Raw genomic sequence first — 24,061 nt, 5'->3', positions numbered from 1 at the left:
CAGCCGGAGCCGCTCCCGGTGCGGGTCGGTGTCTCCCGGTACCGCCGGGCTCTGCGGGCACAGGGCTTTCCCCGCCTGCTCGCCTCTCTGCTCTCTTGCAGAGGTGCTCGGGGACAGCAGGATTTTAGCCCAGGTGTGCGTGTGGCGTGCAGCAGGCGCGTTTGAAAGTTTTGCGACTGGCACATAACAGAGTTGGGTTGTGGAAGGGTTGGATTGGCTCCAATCCTACACCCCGGCTATGTCGGGAAAACGAAAAAGGTGCGAGAGTTTAAATCTGTTCATGATTTTACTTAAAAACTTGGTGGGATAAACGTACTGCATCCTGAGGCAGCTGGTTTGGAGGCAGTGTATTCTTCTGCTGCCTCTGTAGCTCAGGGCACGGTCCTGGTTCTGGTTGTGTATTTCCTGGAGTGTTCACCTGGGGCAGAGCTGCGGAATTGTGTTGAGGATTACTGTAGTCTGTTGAATTCTGAATGAACTCAGGCTCTCCTCTCGGGACAGAGGGACTCCTTAAGCTATTTTCCGTAGTCACTTTAATGCATAGCCATAGTGTGAAGTGTGAGCATTATGATTTGTTGGGATTTTACATAAGCAAAAAAGGGTGCCTGGAGCGTTGTGTAAGATAGAGAGAATCTGGTCCAGAGCTTGAAGGCAGAAAACTCAAATGTGTCCCACTGGTTATAAGTAAATTATGAAAAAGAGGAAAGGGTTGTAGTAGCTCTTTGCCCTTGCACAGAGATACTCCATATGTAGGAAGCCTCCTGAGAGCACCACATTGAAATGATTGAGAGTTAAAATGCTGGAAGCTTCATGTAGAGATTTCATGTGTTTCTGCTCCTCAGTTTTGTGGTGAGAGGGGAAAGGAGAAGGGAAGAAATTTCAACTCTAAGAAGTTGCTCTGTCAGATTTTTTTATAAAGACATTAATTTAAAATAAAAATATCTAAACTGTGTGCAGTCTGGGATAAATACAAATAAATAACTGACAAGCAAATAATTCTTTTCAAGCAAGATGCTGGCAGAGTGGCTTAGGGGGCACACTTGTGCTGGGAAGAGCTTTCAAACAAATGTAACCTTGCTGTAACCCAAGTAGAAGTTGACTTTAAGCACATTTCAGAGTTCTGCATTTGTTTTAATGAAACTAGATTATTTATCTGAGTTCAGGGTTTTTTTTCCTGCATTCCCTCCAAATTTTTCAGAAAGTTAAACTAATTGCTAGGTCCTGTGGAAAAGAATATAATCAATGAGATAAACAAGTAGACTTCCTTATTATTAGCTAACTTCAATAATCAGCTAAATATACTTTGGCAATGTCACAGGTTTATTCCAAGGATCTTCTGGAGAACAGCAGCAGTTTGTGCCTGTAAATGTTTGTGTTTGTGAAATGTTAGCAGGGTCTAAATGACTTAAAACCAGAAAAACCCTTAAAGTTTAATGTTATACAAACTTATTCTCTTGAATTTACTCTCATCCCTACTTAGGACTCCTGCTTTCATGTTGAAATCATCTTCCATGATCATGCGCTTCTAGAAAGGGTGTCAAATAAGATTAGCAACATAAATCTGCTGCTTTGTGAGTTTTACCCAGCTGCCTGGTGACTTCACAGCTGTTTCTGCAGTTGATAACAATTTCCATTGCTCTGCTCTCTGCAGAGTCACTGCCCTGCTGCAGAGTCCTCCTTGTCCCTCTTGGAATTATGAATCTTGTTTTTAAAAATCCAGGAACAGAAGTGAACAACAGTAAATACAATGGACTTGTGTTTATTACAGAGAGTTCTTGAACTGTGTAAATCTGCCTTTTTTTATTCTGAGTTTTTGGGATTATATTACTTCGGTTTTCTTATAGTGGAAGAGATCTAACAGCTTTTTTTAGTGGTGTGTTGTCACAGTCAGTTCACAGCTAGGAAATCTGAGGAGCAGGGAGATGGAGTGATTTGGTCAAAGAAATTGGACTCATAGAAGAGACAAACTCCCATGCATTCTGAATCATTATTCACACAGGTGAAGTGAGCAATAGAAATTAAGTTAAATAAGATTTTTATCTACAGTATTTCTTCTGCATTGCCTTCTCCTGCCTGGCTCTTTCTGGGGGACTTGACTGGGTTATGATACACACTACTGGGACGTCACAGCATCAAAGGAAAATGTTACATTGGGCCAGAAATGGGTGGCTGCGTCCAAGAAAAGAGGCAGAGGCCACTAGGAGAGCCAGAGGGAGAACATCTGCTGCTTTGGTTAGGTTAGGAGCAGGAGTCAGCCCACAGCAGAAGCTTTACACTCAAGACTTTTATTCTTAAGAAGCTGATAAATATCCAACAACTTTTCTTGTAGGAAACTTCTGTGCTAGAATATTGTCACCTCCAGTTCATCATTCAGCAATATCTGACACTTCAAAGACTCGAGCAGCTCTTTCTGCCTTGAATTGTCACACAAGACATCTTCAGCACTCTTTGACCATGGATTTCTCCTGGATCTGGTAGGTGTGCATGCTGATGGATTTCATGTCTTTTTGATAAATCTAAATTTACCCTTATTAGTGGCTAAAATTTTTCTCTCCCCTTTACCCAGGGTTAGCCACAGATTGCCACAGAAGCACATTCTTCCTCCAACTCAAAGCAGCTCCTTAAGATAGTACTTGTGGTATGATTAGTGAGAGGATGCTGGTGTTGCTGGGTATCTTTGCCTAAATTTCTTACCCTGAAACTTGAACCAAATCACCTGTTGGCTTAAGTCAGAAGTGACTTTGCTGGCAATGAGGATCCAGTGCCCTTTTTTCTAGGGCTAGATACCTTTGCTCACACTTCAAATAGGTTCTGTTGTTTATTTAATTTAATAGTAGAGGGTTCTTTATTTGTTTTATATGAATGCCTGCCTTCTTGCATCCTATTCCAGAAAAAACTGTGCTCCTCAGAAATCAAGAGATATTTTGCCATTTACTTAATTGTTATAGATTAGAATACTTTTTTTATTCCTGTTAAATTTGACTGTAAAAATATATCTCCTTTCTTCACAAATCTCTGTACAGGAGGTCTAGGAGAATTTAATGCTCATTGAAGATGCAGCTGAAGCAGAGGGACAAGGACTTTAGAGACAGGAGTAAATACATTTTGATTAAAGGTTAATTTTTTTCAGAATAATAATGCTTATTATGGGCTTTTTCAAGTTATTCAGCAGTTTCCCTAATTCAGTGACTGTTAGAGTACTTGGACTTTTGAATACTTATTGCAGTGTATTTGAGCCAATAGACCTTTTATATGCAAAATATAAAAATTTTTTCTCCCTAAAATTTGATAATAAAATGTTATATTAATTGAATGGTAAGATCAAAACAGGGTGACATATGGGGACCACTTTCTTATGTTATGCTGAACTTCTGTAATGTTTTATGGATAAGTAATGCAGCAACATAATGGCACCAGTGTACGTCTCTCTGCTGTGTCAATCATTATTGAAAATACAAAACTTAGGCTCAGATCCACATGGGAACAGATTAATGACACTCGAGAGCAAACCCATGGCTTTCCTGGGCTCTTTCTGTCTGATTTAAAAGGCATTTAACCATGCATTATGATTCAAAGAGCAGAACTACCGAACCTAGGAGAATTTAGGATATCTAAGGTGTCAGCACAAATAGAACATTTGCTTTGTCTGATAAGCACTGAGCAAATCCCTTTCCTGCCCTTGTAAATACTGAGTACTCTCACAGAAACAGGCAGAATCATTGAATGCTCATGGTTAGAAGGGACTTCGGAGGTCATATGGTCTGACCCCCCTATTGCTCAGCACCTAGGCAATGCTGACTCTGCAGATGGCTTTGGATTATCTCAAGGGTAGGCTCCCAAACTTCACTAGATTCCAGTGCTCAGTTACCCTCACAGTATAAAAGCTTTCCTGATGATCAGTGTGTTTCAGTGTGTGCCTGATGCCCCTTGGGCTGTCACTGTGTGTGCTTGGGTGTGTTGTGTGTGCCCAGCAAGGACAGGCTCCTCTGGCAGGGCTGAGCCCACAGGCAGCTCTGCACAGCAGATACAACAGGGAGCTGAGCACTCTTCCCAGAGCAGCAGAACAAAAGCTTTAGCAGCCAGATCTGGGCATTTCTTCTCTCTTGAGGGTTCAAGGGGACTTCGTATGCAAACATTCTATATCCAGCATTTAGCCTGTTTGTGCTTGTGTTTTTTTAAAAAGAGTGAAATCCTCTTTCTTGTAAAACCCACAGTCAGTTACAGGAGGTACTGAGATATAAAACCAAGGGCTCTCCACAATGAGCAAATATATCTTAGCAACAAGGGTGGAGTGGTGGGAAAGGAAAAGGAGAATACTAGTATCTGGCAATTAACTTCCTAGTCACAGATGTGAAGGTGATAAAAGTGATAAAAGCATTACTGCCTTGCCAGCGCTCTTCCTTGTTCTCTGAGCTGCATATCATGCTGCTCATGAGAGCAACAGTGGCACAGCCCACACCAGAGTGCTGGAGGAGTCCTGGGAGCTGCTCACAGCAGGACAGCCAGTGGTTCCCAGTGGTTCCCAGTGGCTCCCCAGTGGCTCCCCAGTGTCCCAGTCTCTGGAGTGTGTGTTAGGGTGCACTGAGCTGGGTCCAGGACAGCACATCTGTGGCAGCCTCGGTGTTGGCAGAGCTCACTGCAGGCCCCAGAGTCACCCCACATCACCAGAGCCCCAGAGACAAGGCTGAGCTCTGGAATGGTGGAGAGCTATGAGCTCCTCTTGCTCTGAGCAGGTGGGCTCTGATTATTCCCTGGGCCCAGAGCCAGAAGGTATTTGTGTCCTGTGCAGATGCAGTCAAACTGAGCATGCCATCAGGACTGACGGTGTGTTTACGGTCTGGAAACAGGAGGAAAACAACCTGCTGTATATGAGATGAGTGAATATGATGGTAAATCTACCTCCCACAGTAACAGAGTTGTCATTTCATGGATTTATAAGAGACTTGTTGCTTTTGCTTGGAGCCAGTGTAAATGGCAAGCTGTCAGTCTGGCATTGATATTGCTGTAACTGGAGGTTCACCAGCCTTGAGCTGAGCCGAGTGCAGGAATCTGTTTACATCCCCACTCCCCACACATCTACACCTTGTTGTGACCATTTGAATTTTTTCCCTAAGTAGCACTTGCACTGAGAAAGAGCTCACTATTCATCCTGGTTTTTGTTGGGCTAGTACTTGACCATGTTACTGTGATGTGCAGTGGAGCAAATCTGTGTAATATATTGTGTGTAGGTGTATAAAGAAATTGTGTGAAAAGTGTGTGAGCAAAAATCAAAACAGTGTGTGAACTTCACCGTGTTGTGAGAAAATGTAATGCCATTGAAATCTAAATTATGTCCAGAAATGCTGACTTTAGGATGTAACTTAATGTAGGATTTGGCCTACAACACTTTAATGCTGATGCCTGTCTTGGTTCTGTGACTCTGTTATTTCCAGAATTTACATACATATTGTTGACTACTACTAAAAGTTATTCAGATCCTTCACAATCAGTCGTGTCACTGTTGATCTTGTGCATAAATCCTTGTGGGGTCTGAATGTCTGGTTGTTTGTGATCCCAAGAGGATACTTCTGTGTCCCCATTTGTCTTATACATAATTGGTAATTATTGGTCGAACTCCTGCTCTTCTCTCCACAGTGCAGCAGGAGCTCAGCAGAGCCTGCTCTAGCCTAAGAACAGGCTGAGTTCAAGACAGTCAAGATGACAAACGAGCCTATCAAAGAGATCCTGGGCACCCCAAAGCACCCTGATTCTGTACCCACAGAGAAGAGTAACAACAATGACTGTGTGATAACCACCATTCCTCTGGTCAGTGAGTGCCAGCTGACGGCAGCCACGGGGGGAGCGGAGCTCTCCTGCTACCGCTGCACCATTCCCTTCGGCGTGGTCATCCTCATCGCCGGCACCGTGGTCACTGCTGTGGCGTACATCTTCAACTCCCATGGATCCATCATCTCCGTCTTTGGCCTGGTCCTCCTGTCCTCAGGACTCGTTCTGCTGGCTTCCAGCGCCGTGTGCTGGAAGATCAGGCAGCACAAGAAGAAAGCAAAGAGGCGGGAGAGCCAGACAGCGCTCGTGGCAAACCAGAGAACCTTGTTTGGCTAAAGGCAGCCAGGAGAAGGCTGGACAGAAGGCAGAACCTTTGTAAGTCAACTTGGCTATTTATCAGTAGGAGAGATTGCAGGTTTTAATTTAACTGTGGAAACGAACTGAAATGAAAATGGAATGGATTAAGAAATACTTGTAACAACTCTGCAAGTGCTCTCAATATATTTCTTACTGCAGACTTGGTAGTGATTCTTTACAAGACAGAGGAAAACCCATTTTTCCTTCACAGAAAACTGTGTCACACAACTGCAACCATCCTAACTGCGTTCTCCAACATGCTGATCGTGTTGGAAAGGGAATGTGTGGGAACTGAGAAAATAATTTGAATTGACTTGAAATGCCAGAAGTCTCCTTAAAACACTGACATTTGACCAAGGGAGAAGTCATAGCATTTGAAGTGACTACAAGCTTATGGCCTGAGTATCTGGGACTTAAACTGTAGCTGAAATAAAAAAAAAAGCAATAAGAACACATTGCAATTTTCTCAATAAGCTGATTCTTATATTTTATGTAACTTCCCCCTCCCAATACCTGTGGTACTTTCCCCCTTTTTTAAACCAACTAATATTGATTTTGTTTCAGTATTGAATAGAAATCAGTAGAAATGTGTAATTATGTTGTTTAACCTAAATAACAAGGTATGATCATAGCTTAAAACATGAGACCTTTTTTTGTAAATTAACTGGTCAGGTTTAGCACTTTTGATTATTTTGCTATAAAATTAAAAAATAAATGTCATTAAAATAATATCCAGTGCTGCTGGACCTTTAGAAAATATTTCTTTATTGCTATCAAGATAGCTTGTATCTTCAACTATGACTACTTTATATTTCTGTTTTTGTAGAACAACCCCTGTGACAATAACTGTGAACACATGTACTGCTGATCTCTTACAAAAACCTGTGCAGCCTGTGGACTTTGGTTTGATAGTCCAACCCTCTGCAGCTTGATTAACAGCTCTGTTATTGAAAAATCATAGCAGACAGTTCTGCAGACACTCACTGTCACAGTCAGTTTGAGACATAACTATTAATAATAACTTGTGGAAGCAAAGCTATGTGTAGTGTTTGCTGACTGAGCTTTGGGATTACAAATCTTCATGAAAAGCAGGTGCCAGGTGTCTCCCACTTGTGGCTGAGGTGTTGATTCTGTAACTCTTGTGTTGTAGAGGTCTTCCATCTTTTCTCAGTTAATGCATTATTAAGAGGCTTGTCCCAAATTGAAGCAAACCAGAACATGATTTCTCCTTCTTGAAGGACAAGTGGTGCTGAGCTGAGTCAGAGGTTTCTACCCTGGTATGTATGAGAAGGCAGAGGGGCTGCATGGAGCCCTCTTTCTATTTTTTCTCTCTGTTATTTTCCCCCTTACTTTCTCCAGACTCAAACGGGCTGGGTGTGATTTTTTGCTTTACACTACCAAGGTGAGACAGGCCTGTGTCTTCTCTTTGCCCTCAGAGCCTCTGGCAGCCAGGACAGTTGTGGTGATGCTGCTGCAGAGCCCACCTGCCAGAGGTACTGCAGGGGTCTAGCTTAGGTGGCACTATTTCCTCTGCCCTCCATGGATTAAGCTTGTTACATCTATAAATTATCCCTGGATTTGCAAGCTGCACCTTGTGTTTTAAATAGAGCGAGCTATATGTGCAGGAGGGGATGTTTGGGGTCAGTATTTGCGTTGCCACACTCCATGGTTACCAGACGCTATAATAAAATCACTTGCATCAGAGGAAAGCTGACAACACATTTTAGCACTTCCATAGCCCTCACTTAATCATGGCAGGAAGCTTTCCTGCTGCTAGGAGAACATGTTGCGTCACCAGAACATCTGACACCGGTGTCTAGTGTCAATCACTTTGCTTAAGGTCATTAAAAATATTAGGGTGTCCCCTTACGATGTACAGGTTTTGCATGAGTGACAATTCATGGGAAATGCATAGCATGATAAATAATGGAACAGGTGGACTAAAGTGGTGTCTTTCCTGTTTAAAATGAGAGAAGTGATTGACATCAGCAAAGCTGGATAATCTAAATAGAGCTGTTCATCTTTTTCCCTCCCTGGGAACACAATAGTTTTTCTGACTCCTTCTCTCCCCTCCCCATTTCTTTTTTTGTCGGTGGAATTTTGGGGACTGCTGGAGAGAGAACTGCAGGGGCTGCAGAGATGCAGTGATTTCCACTAAGTGTGTGGCAGCTTGGCTCCATGGTTCCTAGGCTGAGCCCAGAGCAGGAGCTGCCCACTGCCCTCTCCTGAAGTCTTTCCCACACCTGGGTCCTCCTTTGGCCGTCACTGTGATACAGCTGAGCTTGCTGCGAAAGGAAGGTAGAGGTACAAAGTGAGGCTCAGCTCCAAGTCAAAAAAGAAAAGCCAAACTCAGTAGAATGGAGATGATGGGGGTTTTGGAGCAGTTTTTTTTCAGGAAGGGTAAATTGCTCTGCTACTACTAGAGATGACTTCCCTTTCCTTATCTCTGCTGTCTTGGACTTTTGCAGCGCATAGGCAAGGACACAGCAGAGTTCCTGGATCACCCTCTGCCTTGCTAATTGTGAGCACCTGGGCATTACCCAGCCTGTGTGCAGGGACAGACACATTGCAGTGACCCTGGATGTGACCCTGGCACAGCAAAGCTTCAGGCACACTGTGGTCTCCTGACTACCCCCTAACTGGACAGGCTGGGAGGCCTCTGGGTGAGAGGGGCTGCTGTGTCCTTTAGAGACAGGTACATGCACAAGCATCTTCATCCCAAGAAGCAAATGAAAGGCTGTGCACAAAGGCAGGCTTGTTTGTCCCTCATTCAGAGGAGCAAAACAGTAATTTTATGTGGGAGAATCCCAGCACCCGATCCTGGTGTCCTGCAGGAGCAAAGCAGAGGTTGTGAGCAGTTCAGGCAGAGATTTTTAGGCTGTTGAAGGTGTTTTCAAAGGTTTCATCACTAGGTGTTCACATGGCCTTAGGAACTGACTTTTCCCCCATGATTTATTTGCATTGATTTTGGGCCAGTCTGAAGCAGTAGGAGCATCTTTTCTGACTGACCAGCAATGACATCCTACCCATGTCTCACAGTCTATGCTTTTTTCTTCTTGCAAATCTATTTATTTTAGATATTTTCATTATTATCCTCTCTCTCTCTCTCTCCCCACACCCAGGAACAACACATCCTTTTCAACCCTTAAAGCCCAACCAAAATTTCTGCTTCAAATTTTGAGCCCCATGACCTAATCTGGATTGATTTGGAGTTTCATGCCTGGGTGCTGCAGCGCACCAAGTCTTTGATGCAAAGCCAGCTGGAACTCCATGATTGCTGCTTGGTGTTTCTCATGGGAATCTGAGAAGCAGAAGGATGCAACCCTGTGGAGATCAAAGTGACTTTCCAGCTCAGAAACACCTTCCCCTCTGGTGTGAAAAGGCTTTGAATGCCACAAATGGTGTTTCAGTTCTGGGAGAGGCTGGGTGGGAGCTGGTGCAAATTTTATTGTCACAATTGCTTGTCTATCCCTTCCTGAAAGCCCTGGCAGCACTGCACAAGCAAAACTGCCTTCACAAGGATAGAAAATTATCTAATAGAGGAATTGCGCTGGTGCTCCGGGCAAATGTTACAGTGATCTCAAATAATAATTGCAAACCCTAAGCACAGGAAATTGTGTCTGTAACTACACCCTGTATTGCTATTGTACACAAAGACAGTTATAGCCTGGGACAGTATTTTAAAATAATAATCAGATTGGTATGACAATGCTTAGATTTTGTTCAAGTCAAAACGCCCGATTTACAATTCCCCAGTCATTTCATGTGTTGCGTTTTGTACATGACTCTGGCTCTAATACCATAATTTTCCAGGTCAAAAAAAAAAAAGGAGAGAGAAAGAGAGAAAGAAAGGTTAGTTTCATGGACTTGTGTCAAGAATTAGGTTTCTCTGCCATGGACACTTGGGAGAGCTCCTGTTACCAAACACCAAATGTGCAGTGTTACTGCAGCTCCAGAGAACAGGAACCAGCTCGGAGTGAGGAACGAGGAGAGGCCTGAGAGGCTCATCAGCATCCGGAAGAGTCAGGCCAGGAACAAACCCTCTGGAATATCCCATGTTCCTGCCTCAGCTTTGCTTATCCAGAGTCAAACCCAGGGTTACTGCTCCTTTGATATCTGAGGTGGAAGTTGGTGCATATTATTAGCAGGTTTCACCTAATTTGTTTTTATAATGGGCTGCAAAATAAGAAGAGCAGAACAATATTGGCAGCCATAATTTTGCATAGCTATTACCAGTACCTCTAAGCATTGACAGATATAATTTTGCTTTTATATTTCCAATACCTTTGTTACCTCTAGCTTGTATGACATTTTAGCTATATCAATGTAAATATTATCCAGCCATGAAGGGCTTTTATATATTGAAGTACATTACCTATCAAGAACTGCACTGTATGATGTGAAAACTATGAATTCTGGCGGAAATCTGTGTGTAGACTAAATCTTACAGGCTAAACCATGTGGGAGAAAAATAGTCTTAAACTGCAAAATCAAATTGAATTTTTGGCTTTTATTCAGGTTGTTGATGTCACTATTAACATGACACAGGACCTAATCCTTCCTCTTGTGAGCAGCCAGTTGGAGTCCTATTGTCCTGACTCTATGCATCCTAAAATTTGCATTTGTAGCAAACATGGCAAATTTAAAAAACACTTCTTTTGCATTGATTGCCTTTCCTCTTAACTCTTCTTCTGTGCTTTCTATACTAATATCAAAATTACTACATTTTAAAAACAGAAAAAGAGGAAAGAAAGAGAAGAACATACAGCTGCAGATGTTGGACACTGCATAGAGTAATGGAAGGATAGTAAATGTACCTTGTTGATGGAGACTTTTAAAAATATGTAAAATATGTTCTGATACATCCTGGACTTTATCCTCAGTTTCATTCTTATAAAATATTTTAAGTCCCCAGGTCAACATTGGTCTTAGATCCTCACCTCATATTTATTTTCTGTTTCCCAGGAAGCATTTAGCTCAGCAAAAGGCAGATTCTTTTACCATCTTTTGCAGCCTGACTGACATCGAATGCCCACATGGGATTTGCAGAGGCAGTGTCCCCATGGTTTTTTAAGTTAAAAGGCATTCAGCCACAGTCTCCTCTTGAAGGTGTAGGCACTGTGCAGAGGTAAAGATTTCTGTGCTGCAGCAAGAGATGTCAGTGAATAATCTGTGACAAAAACATCAATAGCAGCACAGCAGCCCTTCACCGCCTCTTCTCAGCCACGTTCCCTTTCCATCTGAAGGCCTGGGTTTGTGAATAGAGTTAACAGCTTTCCTGGAAAACTGGCCCATGACATGATTTCCTTGTGAACTCCATCCACCTGTCATGTTAGGGCTTGGTGCAACGCCAGGGCTGGCAGGAAATAATAGGCAGCAGGATGCTGGTGTGTGTCGATGGCCCTGACCCTCCCATTCCTGAACATGAATAAGCCTCGGGCTCACCGGGCGTCAGAGCTGCAGCTCCCGGGCCCTGGGACGGCATGGGAGGGAGGCACAGCCACTAAAATAACATCCAGGCAGCAGAGCTGCAGCCCAGAGCGCTGTGGGAAGGGATGGTGTCACATTCTCACTGCCTGCTGCTCTTTGTTCTCTCCCCTGCACCCTCGCTGCGCTGCAGAGAGAAATCTGCTGCTTCACACAGTAAAAAAGACAAAGTAGGCCTCCATGTGAATTAGCTGAGATTCCCCTGAACAGACTTATTTCCCTGGAATCCATGGGGTATGTTATGGATGACCATCTCTGTTGCCACTTCTGCTTTGCTTCTCTCTAGGTAATTTCATTCTTTGCCTACCAACTGATGGTGCTTCAAAGAATGACCTCGGCTAGCATACAAGCAAAGGACTTTTCACTCTGGATTGCAAAATGAACTTGTAAAGAAACATCCTGGTCTCTTAACCATTTCTCTATTAACAGTTTTCTCAAGAAAGTCTAATGAAGTCTGGAAGTAAATTGATTCCTAATCTGGTACAGCAGAAGTTTAATGAAATGCAGGCTTGAAGCAAAGCATCCTGTTGCCCCTTTCCCTTTTTTTCCCCAAAGGCAGAACTGCTGAAGTGAGTAATATAACTCATGTGAAAGATCATAAAGGTGGTGAAGTTATTGCTGATGTTTAAGCTCTTGCAAAATGAGCAACTAAATGCATATAGGACCAACACCTCATTAGTGTTTTATAAGAAAACCCCCCAAAAATTAGAGAACAAGCTGTTCTTCCCCTGGTAAAACCCTAAAGTTCCTCCATTGCAGCAGCTGGGCCATGATAGGTGTGGTAGCCTCAACTGCCACCAGCTCCAAGTGTTGTGAAAGACACAAACCATCAGTGTTGAGCTCAGCATTCACATCACAGTCACCACTTTGCTCGTCTCCTGCCCCTCTGGGAGCTGCCATCAGTGGGGCTGAGGTGGCTTTTCTGAACTGCCACCTCTTCCTCACTGCAGCCTGGGCTGCTCCATGCCAAGCAGGACTAGAGGGACTACAGACACAGACACAGAAAAGTGCAGCTGGTCTGTGAAGTGACCAGAAGTGAAAACGTGAAGCCTGGAGCTCAGGATGGGACAGAAAATGTAGGGAGGATGCACATGCCCATGTGTGTTTTGCTCACACTAATGCTGAAGCAGAGATAAGTACTGCAGAGGAGGACTGAAGCATGTTGGCAACCAGCCTGGGGAGGCTTCTCTTCCCTGGCTGTGTGAAGGGCTTTGTTTTCTCTGCACAAAGCAGAGGACAGCCAGGAGCTCTGGTGTCCCCACTGAGCATTGCCACCCCAGAGCTGTGTCCCTGGAGTGGCTGAGGCACTTCTGGCAGTGGCTTTGTGGCACTGCAGAGGAACTGACTGGCCATTAGCTCATTTCCCATGGGCCACCAACCAGGGACTCGATCAGATGGTATCAACCTTCACTCTGGTCTTTGGTCAGAATGGTCCATAAAAACCATTCCCCTGGTGGTGGTAAAACCAATTGTGCTTCTGTGGAAGAATTACTACTCAACAGCCTTTGAAATACAACAGGCTCCTTCCAGAGCTACAAAATTTAAAAGTGACCCCAGAACTGGCCATTACTGAACAACAGGACTGCACAGGAACTGGCAGCCAGACATTCCCCTGCCTGGAAAGTCACGTTCTCCAACTGCCCTGGTTCCCAACATTTCTCCTAAACTTTGCTGTGTTTTTACAGGACCCAGATCTCTTAATCCACTTGCTTCTGGTGTATTTTCTGTGTTCCCAGCCGCTGCTGAGCCCACCTTTGTTACAGGCCCTGCAGCTCTGAGCATCCCCTGGCTCTGAGTGATGGTGAGGAGGCTGCCCAGGGCTGCAGGCACAGCTGCCTCCCCAGGACCTTTGCACGGCACCGAGGTCCTGACAGCCGGGCAGGGACACAAATCTGGGATATTTTTGAGCGCCATCTACTGGAGTTTTATCTGTTTTCTAATTGCACAGTTTGAGTGTTTATATTCACACGCCGATTCAATAATTCAGCGCTCTGTGTTCAGATTTAGGAGAGATTTAAAATTGCAAAGAATGAGAAAGGAACCTGGTGCACCCACCACTGAGAGCATCCCTCAGCCTCACCACAACAAACGCTTAGTTTTGCTACAGTGGTTCTGACAATCCTTCATTTCCTAGGATGACAGATGTATTCCAAATGCTGCAGTTACAGCTGGTCAGAAACTCCCAAGGGAATAGTCTTCCACTGGAAAACTATGATCTTGTTAAGTCAAAACATTTCACAGAAATGTAAACTTTATTGCTTATTCATTTTTACAGGAAGTTGTAATCATTGGATTACCACATTTAATTTTCAATTGCATTGTATTTAAAAAAATCAAAAAGAGCAGGATAACACGAAAGATTTTCATTTTGCTGAATTGAAATATGCACAAGTATGAAAGCTCTGTACCTAAATCCATGCACAGATAAACTCCTGAGGCTGAGATTTGCATCCTTATTTGGGAAAGTAAGAAAATAAGAATAACCTTGGAGTTTTTCATGCAATGAAATTCCAGACTGTGAAGAGCTCTGATCACTGAATTTTATTTCTCTATTCTACCTGATTTTGAGAGAAAATAGCCCGACTTGGGAAACTTTTTCCCCTCCATTTCTGTCCCACTGCTGATACCTTGCTAAACCCTAATTCTGCCGACGCACTCAGTTCAGCAAGACTGTTGGCAGTTCCAGTTTCCTGTAGCAAAGGCAAACCTTTTGTACTTTCTCCCTTTGGGCAGTTTTCTTTTTTCCCAGTAATAGGAGTGTGTGAGGCCTTTCCAGCTGGGAAATGCACGTTGCAGGCGGCAGGGCCAAGTGCACAAAGAGAAAGGAGGCTCGGTACAAGTTATGACACCGACATCTGGCAGATCGATTTGACGTCTCTGTCACCTCCTCTGCTGGACAATGCTCTTATCCCCAGAGTGAAGCCTTTGTTAAACACTGGAACTCTGAAAATGTGACTGGCATCAGCTCTGCAGAGCACTTGGAGAGCTCTCATCTGTGCAGATCTGTCTTTGAAAGAAATAAATGCTCTGCCAGTCTCCCCAGCTTTGTGTCCTCAATGAATATCAGGTTTTGGGGAGCCAGCCTCTGTTGTGGTCACAGGGCAGCAGGCCTTCAGCTGGGCTGAGGAATGGTTTTGAGAGACTGAAGCACAGAAGTGCTTGGGGGAGGAGCTGCAGTCACAGCTTGCTCTCCAAGTAACTTGCAAAAAGTGGCCAGTTTTGCCCAGGAGTTAGAGGGCTGCTCTTCAGACTCCAGCCCTGCTAGCCCCTGATGTTGGCACACCAGCTGTGGGGGGTGTTTGCTATTTCCATCTCGTTCAGCCACTCTTTTTAGCTGCTTTTGGGTGGGCTTTGTGCAGAGGGATCATTTCATCACAGGGACAAGACGGAGCAGGAGCTCTGTGAAGGACATCCTGCAAAGTGACTCTTCACTTTCTCCCCAGCTCAAAAGTGGCAGTGGGAGGGTTGTTTTGTGGGTATGCCAGTGCTTGGGGATTTGGATTTAGTTTCTAGATCTTCCAGTCTTTGTGGGGTGTGTGGAATACAGCCCAGGTGGTGATTTTTGATGTGCCTTGCTGGTGAGTGGCTCATTGAGGTGGGCAGAGCCCTTCTGCATCCCCTGCACATCACAGACAGAAGGAACAACAGTGTAAATCACATTAAGTAGTCTAATTAGATTTTTGGTTTTTTCCAGCAAAGTTTAAATCCACCTTGAAACAAAGTTTTCCTTTTGGGCTATTGGAGCAGTTCAGCTGAACATAAGAGATGCTATTAAGCAATTTTTGGCATGGAAGAGATTAAGTACCATGAAGTCTGAACCAAAAGCTTGCAGTTCAGCAACACACACAGCATGAATTCACATTCCTGAACATGTGAACTGTGTCATGGTCAGGACCCACGGCCATCTGACAATTGCCTTGGGCAGTTTTATATTAAAGCTCCATCAAGCATTACAAGTGTCCTCAAGTGATGATGGAATGAGAGATTAGAGAGGGACCTGTGGCAGAGCTGGCAGCTGCTAATGGAAGGCCTTGAAGTGTAGAGAAACACCCCAGGCTGCCCTCAGAGGAAGGGCACGTGCTAGAACATTTATAGGGTTTATAAGTCTGTTTGTAAATAACATGTACAGCCACAGAGTGGCCTCCTCCCCTGTGATACTGAACAACCTCGATGCCAGAAAGGGAAAAAACAAAAAGCTGTGTTGGTTTTTTTGCAGGGAAATGGTGATTGTGGGCCTAAGAAGAGAACTCGGCTCCCATCTCTGAGTTTGCTCTTTCTTGTGGAAAATGGTTAAAGAAGTCTCTATGTTTTAATAGCAGCTCTTAAATACTGGTATATTTCCATCATCTTTTTTGATTTATGAAGCATGAATTCATGCAACTTTCTCATGCATGGTCTGTGTTTATATATGATATATATATATATAAACCATATGTATTATCCCATACGATGCTGGAACATTTTGGCAGTGTTTGTCAAATACAAGTTTATGTCTCAGGTTTCTGGATAATTTAAAAAATTCCAAGATGGGCTTATTAGCTATACTTTCCATGAGACACTTTTTCCTAATTGATTAAGTTAATTTAGTTTGATTTAGTTTTGTCAGAGTAATTTTTACAGACAATATTTATTTTGTTATTTGTTTTTCACATCTGTTCAATTAAACTTATTATCCTTATACATGTAAGCAGTCATCCTGTTATGCCTTACTCTTCACTAAAGTAGATGATCTGTAAATATTAATTCTCAAAATTTAGAAATGTGCTCTGAGCAACACAGCTATAAAATTATATAATATAAAGAAACTACAGCACTTACTTTTTCTTAATGCACCAAATGATGTCTTTGTCTCACTGGTGATAGTAACCCAACCTTCAGATTTCCATAAACCCAAGATTGTACCCACAGTTGTTTAAGTGTTGACAACTGCTTTTTAATTCTAAAAGGAGTTTCATCTTCATAACAACTTTATGGAACTGAGAAAAGAAATTTATACCTATTCTCTAAATTAAAATAGAAAACAGAATCTGGCCCTTGATCTTTCCATGCTTTCTACAGGTCGTACCCAAAGTACATAAGGAAAGAAGGTTCATTTGCCACAAGCATGAAATGGCACTAGAGGGTGTTAAACCTACTCAGTGTCAAGGAATTCAAGTTTCAGGGTTTTTTTTCTTTCTGGTGAAAGACATTTGGGTTGGGGCCATCAATTAAGGCATCAAGAAATCCAGCAGAGCCACAGTCTGATTACAATCTAATCACATTGCAGGGGAACTGCACAGCAATCACACTTGTCATTGCACAACACAAAAGGTTGCTGTGAGCTGTCAATCTTCCTATCACCAACAGGAAACTCAACTTCCATGCTGTTTACAAGCCTCTCTTAGGAGCTCCTGGGCCTAAATCCTAAACAAACTTCCTCAATAATTGCCAGCAGAATAGCACAGCATGGAGACTTTACCACTGGAGGTCCATTATTCTTTAAATTGCCCTCTCACAGAGCCAGCCCTGGCGTCTTCAACACTTCTTTTTGTTTGTTCCCATGCCAGAGCTTCTTGGTAGTATCACAATGAGCTGCAGAAACAGCCTTTCCAAAAACTGGTATTTAGTGCATCCAAAGAGCAGCAGTTAAGCTCAGTATCCAATCCCCTTATTCCCTGGCCTACGTATTTGATTTGGAAATCATTGAATACATTTCTTGGGATAAAAGCCACAGAAGGGACTGGACTTTGGGACTTTCTGCTGTTGTTGTGGATTAAGCAAAGAATCCAGAGATGGGTAAGGCTGAGCTGGGTTCTGATGCTCTGCTGGACCAAACTTGAGCTAATGCACATCGTTCCTGAACCAATCCCTGTGTATATTCTTGTACCTCTGCCCTTCAGTGACAGCTCAGTGGCCAAGCAAAGGACACAATGAGGTGTCTTTCCAACCACTGTGCTTTGTACACCGAAGGCTTCACAGCTCTTGGTCTCTCTGATTAATTTCTGCTGCAGGCCAGGGAAGGGATTTGCACGCAATGAGAATATTTTTTCTAAGTTAAACCAAAATACACTCTTATTTCAAGGAAGGTTTGGAGGACAGCCATATACATTTTGAAATCCCTGGACCAGAATTGAGCCATTAAAGCAGATATTGCAAGATGCAGGGCTTTTTACAAGAAAGGGAAGGAATGGATCTCTTGTTCATTTTGGGCCCTAAGAGTAATGTTTCATTACTCTCTTTCCAAAACAAAAGTGGAACTAATTGATTGCTTAAAGTTGCTTATTCAGGAGCATTCCAATAACATCCCACCTTATGCTTTGGCTTCTGCAGTAGCTTTTCCCTGAGCTCCTTACAGCAGGGTTCTGCCTTTTGCTGAGTTAACAAGAAGCTCTCCAGGGTATTGATTCTGGAGGCTACAAGGAAACTGTAAAAGGGGACCTGGACACAAGACACAGCACACTTGAGACCTCAGCCAGACTGCTGGGTATTTGCCAGTCCTAGATTTCATGGTGAAGACTGCAGAAGCAGCACTCAGAATGCCCACTGTGCCCATTGGAAAGGTCCTTGTACAACGCCCCATGAGACAAATTCTCTTGGGCTTTTATTCACATGCCTGTGTGTTAATGTGTACCTGTGTGTGTGTATAGATACATACAAATCTCAACCTTTAATGTTCCTCCTTTAAGAGATCAAATAGTCTTTAAAAGTAATTTGTAATAAGAAGCATAACTTCCTTTGCCCTTTAGAACTAGCAATTGATTAACTGACTGTGGTGGGTTCCATTTCAGAAGCCAGTGTCCTTAATTGGTTTCTAATGAGCCCAAGTGCTTTATGAATGTAATTTCAAGTCAGCCTGAACTCCCAGTAAGCTGAAGGCTCCTACCGATCCCAGCAGGATATGCAGGTTTGTAAGACTGTGGTACCTTTTATTTCTTGTTGTCTGAAAGAGCTGTTTCTGTAATTGTTTAGTGAACTAAAAAAAACAATGGGTTGAGAAGGATTGAGAAGGAAAGTCATGAAAATGAAGGTGGATTTTGTGGTTGGGCTGGTGTCTGTATCAAGTCTGCATGTCAATAGATCTGGAAGAATGTCACTGAGTATCTTGTTGCCTGGCCAAAGCAATTATTGGTTTTTTTGCTGTTTATTAAGCCTCTTGGTGCACTTGGAGCTTGATTTCTAATTCAATTATCTACTGAAGAAGGGAAAAGCGGATTAGAAAATATTCTTTACCTGCAGTGTGATGTTTTCTTTTATAAAGATTAGCATGCAGGGCACTTAGCTTTGATGCTAAGTAATTTTTCCTACAGGATCCCTTATTTGCATAACAGGATTTAGTTTTACTGTTTAGTATCAGAAAGCCCAAATTATTCTGGTTGTCCCAGGGAATTGGTACCTGCAATGCACGGTGCCCTGGGCTGAGGAAGCCAATGTGCTGCTTATAAAATCTCCAAATTATTCTGTATCTTTGAAGTGTTCTGGGAGGATTACATCCTCCACAGCCATACCTATACGTGGGAAAGAGAAATGTAACCAATTCCCCTGCTGACCTTTATCTTATTGTGTCTATTTAAAACAGGAAAAGCATGCCCATTGGCTCAGCTAATACCTTAAATAACTAAAAGACACCCTGCTATTCCCAATTCCTGACTACTTCCTTGTTTGTTTCCCTCCTGGCTAGCAGCAGCCTGTATATATATTGATATATCTATGCAAATTTTCAATGCCACACAGGGCTTACCCAAGAAAACAAAACAGTCTGTAGCTCTTCCAAATCCCTGTCTGAGACTCCTTACCTGGGCTCTGTTGGATACTTTTATTTACCTTATCAAGTTATTATCTTTTGATAAGACACTCTCTTGCTGCCTTTGATTTTAAGCTAGATAGAAATGTGTTTTATGTGTTTGGGTTTTTTTTAATGTACATATATATCATCACTTTTGGACTTTTCCAGCATTATATGCAGAACTTCGATGGAAACCTGATTTATTAACCAAGTTGTGACCTTGAGCAGTGCTCTCAGTGCAAGGAAACTGGAAAGCAAAGGCAACTAGTGGAGATCTTGAGGGAAAATATTGATGTTTTAGGTCTGTCCATTTGAAGTAAAGGCCTATAGTGCCTTAATTGCTTACACCAACATACCTCCCACTTTCAAAGGTACTTTAATGTACACCTCTAGGATTATGTACTTTAATGTACACCTCTATAACACCTCTAGGATTTAAAAATGAAAAAGTAAAGATTTTTTCTAAGGCCCTTTAGGAACCTGGTGCTGTTTTGAGCATCTGGATCCTCAAGCCCTTCTGTGAAATCTGCAGTTTGCCTGAGGGATCTGAGTGAAGTGGTAAAATGAGCTGAGCCTGGAATAGCTGAACATCCTGATGGATGTCTGGAGTTTATTTCAAAATGCTTAAGTCAGATGCTCTTTTGTCAATTCCTGGCACACCAGGGAGTAAATATGGTCACCTACAGGAACTGAATTGATAAGAGTCACATGCCAATGGATCTGGGAGTCACTGGCACAGCTTCTCAAAGAAGAGCTGGGGCAGATGTGAGTGCAGGGGCAGGGAGCAGCACTCCCTGTGCTTCATTAGCTGCCTTTGGTGCTCGTCCATTTGGCTCCTGTGGAGATCCAGCTGCTTTCCAGTGGTGAGCAGCTGCCTGGAGAGATGGAATGGCAGCTCCACTGCAGGAGCCTGTGCAGCTGGTTGTTCCTGCAAATGGAAATGTTTGGGGTTTATTTACCAAGTGTGTTCGTGAGCAGACAAAAGGACAACTCTCAGTTGTTTGTAGTGAGGCCTGAGCCCTGTTTACTGAGGAAGGGAGGGCTGAGGAGGGACTTGGTTATCACACAAAGCGGGCCAGGAGGGGTGGCTGGAGCATTTGGTTTTGCCTTGGCTGATGGTTGTGGGAGTGTTCTGTGACTCCACAGGTGCTGTTGTACCTGTGCTTGTCTGCCCCAGGGTGTGGGGACAAATGCTGCCTCCAGGATGCTTTGCCTCCTCTTCCAAGGACAGCACCTGCAGGGAGTAGCTGGGGAAAGGCAGATGCCAAGAAAAAACAAAGGTTTTCCTATTTTCCACCCATAAAGAAGGTGAACCCAGCCCTTCATCCCTTCTGTTGCTGCAGCCTGGCATCTCCTCTCTCACTGCCCTCTTACAGGACTTGTCAGCCGCCCCTTTAACTACCAGAGGCTGCAGAAGTGCTGGCCACCAGCAACCCCTGAGCCTTCTGAGCTGCTGGCTCGCATGGCAGGGCCCAGGGTGGGTTTTGGCATGTCCCACAGAGTCTGGACCTCTCCTGAAGATGGTAGCAAACAATGTGTGTGGCTTGCCAGGCAAGCATGTGGTGGAACTGCCATTATGAAACACAGTTTTGGGAAAGGAACTTACTTTCCAGGGTGACTGTTTGGGAGTGAGTCAGTAGATCAGCCCAGATGTGAGGCCAGTGGAAAGGAGAATCCTTCCATTCTTCAGTAAAATCTCAGTGCAATTCCTGCTAGAAATACCAGAAACTTGCAAAGGCACTTCCAGAGCTACAGTCCCTGTGCTCTAAGAAAAGGCTGGGAAAAAAGTGATTGTGGAGTTAAAAAATCATCTGCCACCTTTATTACATGAAGGAAACATGGCAGGGGATGAAAGGAAGAGCTTTATTTGCTGTTGAAGATGTTAGATTCCATGTGGCAGACAACATCCAAAAATATGAAGTCACTTCCAAAAAACACAGCTGTTCTGTGGGAGCTATGATTTCCATATGCCTGGGCTGTCTGAGAACATCTTGGTGGCAGTCTCGGGACAGGAATGTCGTCATGAGCGCTGCTGAACTTTAGAGAGGACTGGATTGTTTTCCTGGTACTGCCTGGTGACACTATTTTGTAACGCTAGCCTTTCGGAAAAAAGATATTCCCTGAATTAGCACATTACGAGCTCATTTAATGAATGTTCTGCCTCTCCCAGAGATTAAACCCACTGGGCTATTGCTCTAAAGCTTTCATAGGTTTGATTATCTTCAAAGTTACATTCTATCTTAGGCCTTCGGAAAACTGAAGAAATTACTGGATGAAACCCTGGAATGGGGTTGTGCTCAGGGGTGTGTTACCCTCCCATGGGATCATTGCTGTAGGAGGAACAATCTGCCTCTGCTGCAGAGCTACTGCAAGTCATTGGGGCTTGGCATGGGCTTTACCTTCTCCTGTGTGTTTTTGTAGCTGCACACTGGAATCTCACTCTGAGGTAGAAGGCAGCGTCCTCTTCCACTTGCAAGCTAAATTCTGTAATCACAACTTCCGTGTTTTCTGTAATTTGAAACAGGCCTGGTGTTCAGGTTTCATTGTAGATGGAAAAAAAATCCCCTTTAACTTTTGCAGTAGAAGAGCAGTAGGATTGTTTGGTTACAGACTTGGGTTAAAACAAATTTGTCAGCCACTGTTCTGAAAGATTGATTGATATCTCACAGATCCAGCTGCCTGTGAGGTCTGAGCAAACCCCAAAAGAGCCTAAGCACACTCTGTGTGTGGGAGAGGAGCCTCTGTGCAATCACTTCTGGCAGCTGACACGGGATATTCCAGCCTTGGGCAAATAAATACACCCAAAATGAGTGACCTGGAGAGGTGAAGTGGCAGCTCTGGGGGTGAAGGTGGTGAGCCTGTGTTGGAGTGGAACACACACTGCAGGGCTGGGGGAGGAGCAGGGTTTGGGCTCTCTGGTGTCAGCAACGCGCGGGCCGAGAGGTGCTGGAAGGGGAGAGAATGGCCACAGTGTTCTCGTGGGGATGGAGCCAGCCCAATTAACTACGGCTTGCTAAACTGCTGACAAGCCTGGATAAACACAGTTTGTGTGGACAGGTCTGAAGCTTAGAAGAGGTCGTTGACTTCAATTATGGCTCAGCAGAAGAAAAATCTGAGCTAGGGGTACTGGAAAGGTTGAAGCTGGATGCTTCCAGCCTGGGGGCATATTTGGGCTCTCTGGATGCCACAAAGCAGCTGGCCCTGCCTGCAGTGTCCATCAGGTCACAGCCCTGGGCTCTCTGGGCTCTGTGCACTTCCCCTGGAGTTGTGTGGGCAGGCAGGTAACACAGAAAATAACATTGCCCAGTAAACTTACAGTCACATCACCAGCCACTGCTGAGTGATTTTGATACAGTCCCTTCTGAGGGCAGGGCTTCAAAGGAAGCTTTTTGGAGATTCCTGTGGGATACTCTTTGATTTGCATCTGTGTACCAAATATAAGTGGTTTAAGTGTTCCAGAGCCATTAACAGCCATTTCAAACATTCCACTGGTGGACCAGGTCAGTTTTCTGACTCTGTTTAATCTGTCTCCATCCTCCCTTGTTCACCTCATTCAGATCCTGTATTTGTTAGCAAGGCCTCCAAGCTGCAGGGCTTATATCAATATTCATATTTTTCCCCTCATGCAAACAATGGAGAACTTGAGCAAAAGCCCATCCAAGATCCTGGGAATTTCCTACAAAGGACTTTGGAACTAGCTTATAAATTATCAAACTGTTTCAACTAGAAAAGTTATTTTATTAATGTAATCTGTGCAAGGCTAGGAACAACTTGCTTCACACAAATCCCTGAGCTGCTTCTGTTTTCTTGACTCCTCCTCAAGCTGCTAGAGAACTTTCTAGCATGGGATGAGCTGCTCAGAGAACAGCCTGTATCTAAATATTTTTATTTTTTAATTGTGGATTTGCCCCAGCAGATCTAGAAACTGCAATGATTCAGAAAGGTGCGGACAGGGGCGCGCTGTGCTCTGCAGCCCCCGAGTGCTGCGTGTTCAGTAGCAAGCCTTGGCTCACAAACTCCCCCAGCAGGAAGCTTATAATGAAAGAGTTATTGAGCAAGAAACAGAAAGATTTAAACTAAAGTCACTCCTGACTGAACAGCTGTCTTTGTTTTTAATTTGTGCTCTCATGAAGGGATGGGGCAGTGGGGAGGAAGATTTCCCTCCTCCTCGCCGAGGCCATCCCTGACCTTCAGGTGCTTAATCACAGCCTTTTACTGCTCCCTTCTAACACTTCCCCATCTGCAGCATCTCTCTTCTGAAAAATAGAGAAGTGCTCTAAAATTGTGATTAATTGTGAATTTAATTGCCATCCCCTCCCCAAAGAAAGCTAACCACAGCCAAAGCAGACAGAAAAAGTGACTGGCCCTGGGAAAGCTGGAGATTGGAGCTCAGTGCTGGGAGGCAGAGCTGGAACCCAGAACAGAGAACTCCTCCTCACTTTCTTTCCTGATGAGAGTGTATTTCTTGGAGGCAGAATGTGTGTGTCAGGATGGACAGGAAGGGTGGAAATCTGGTCCTGGAATTGTACGTGCCAGCTCTTACCATGAATTAATTGCATTTGGCTTGTCCAGCAAGTACTCATTGCCTTGAGAGAACACAAATAGAATTTTGAATTTTGCAAGACTGGACTATCCCAGCCCCAGCTGTGACACTTCCTACCCAGCACTCCAGCAGAAATCTGTGCTCTA

At 43.8% G+C, this 24,061-nt stretch overlaps 2 protein-coding genes across 2 annotated transcripts in view; both read left to right on the top strand.

Moving 5' to 3' along the window:
- Positions 1-2,329: 2,329 nt before the first annotated feature.
- TMEM100 (transmembrane protein 100) lies at positions 2,330-6,854 on the top strand. The gene is made up of 2 exons (XM_005425730.3): positions 2,330-2,474; positions 5,635-6,854. Exon 2 carries the CDS (start codon positions 5,698-5,700, stop codon positions 6,100-6,102), a length of 405 nt encoding a protein of 134 aa, XP_005425787.1. The 5' UTR covers positions 2,330-2,474; positions 5,635-5,697; the 3' UTR covers positions 6,103-6,854.
- Positions 2,396-24,061, top strand: part of MMD (monocyte to macrophage differentiation associated) — a 97,965-nt gene continuing 76,299 nt past the window's right edge. Inside the window, exon 1 of the mRNA XM_031060896.1 lies at positions 2,396-2,474. Within this exon, the coding sequence (XP_030916756.1) occupies positions 2,455-2,474 (20 nt within the window). The 5' untranslated portion in view covers positions 2,396-2,454. The remainder of the gene's footprint in view (positions 2,475-24,061) is intronic.

The sequence above is a fragment of the Geospiza fortis genome, unplaced genomic scaffold (genome assembly GCF_000277835.1).
Source record: "Geospiza fortis unplaced genomic scaffold, GeoFor_1.0 scaffold221, whole genome shotgun sequence".
In the NCBI taxonomy this organism is placed as follows: domain Eukaryota; kingdom Metazoa; phylum Chordata; class Aves; order Passeriformes; family Thraupidae; genus Geospiza; species Geospiza fortis.
This window is presented reverse-complemented; position numbering and strand designations above follow the sequence as displayed.

Excerpts from the sequence above, each read along its gene's own strand:
- TMEM100 (XM_005425730.3), top strand. The coding sequence starts at position 5,698 with ATGACAAACGAGCCTATCAAAGAGATCCTGGGCACCCCAAAGCACCCT.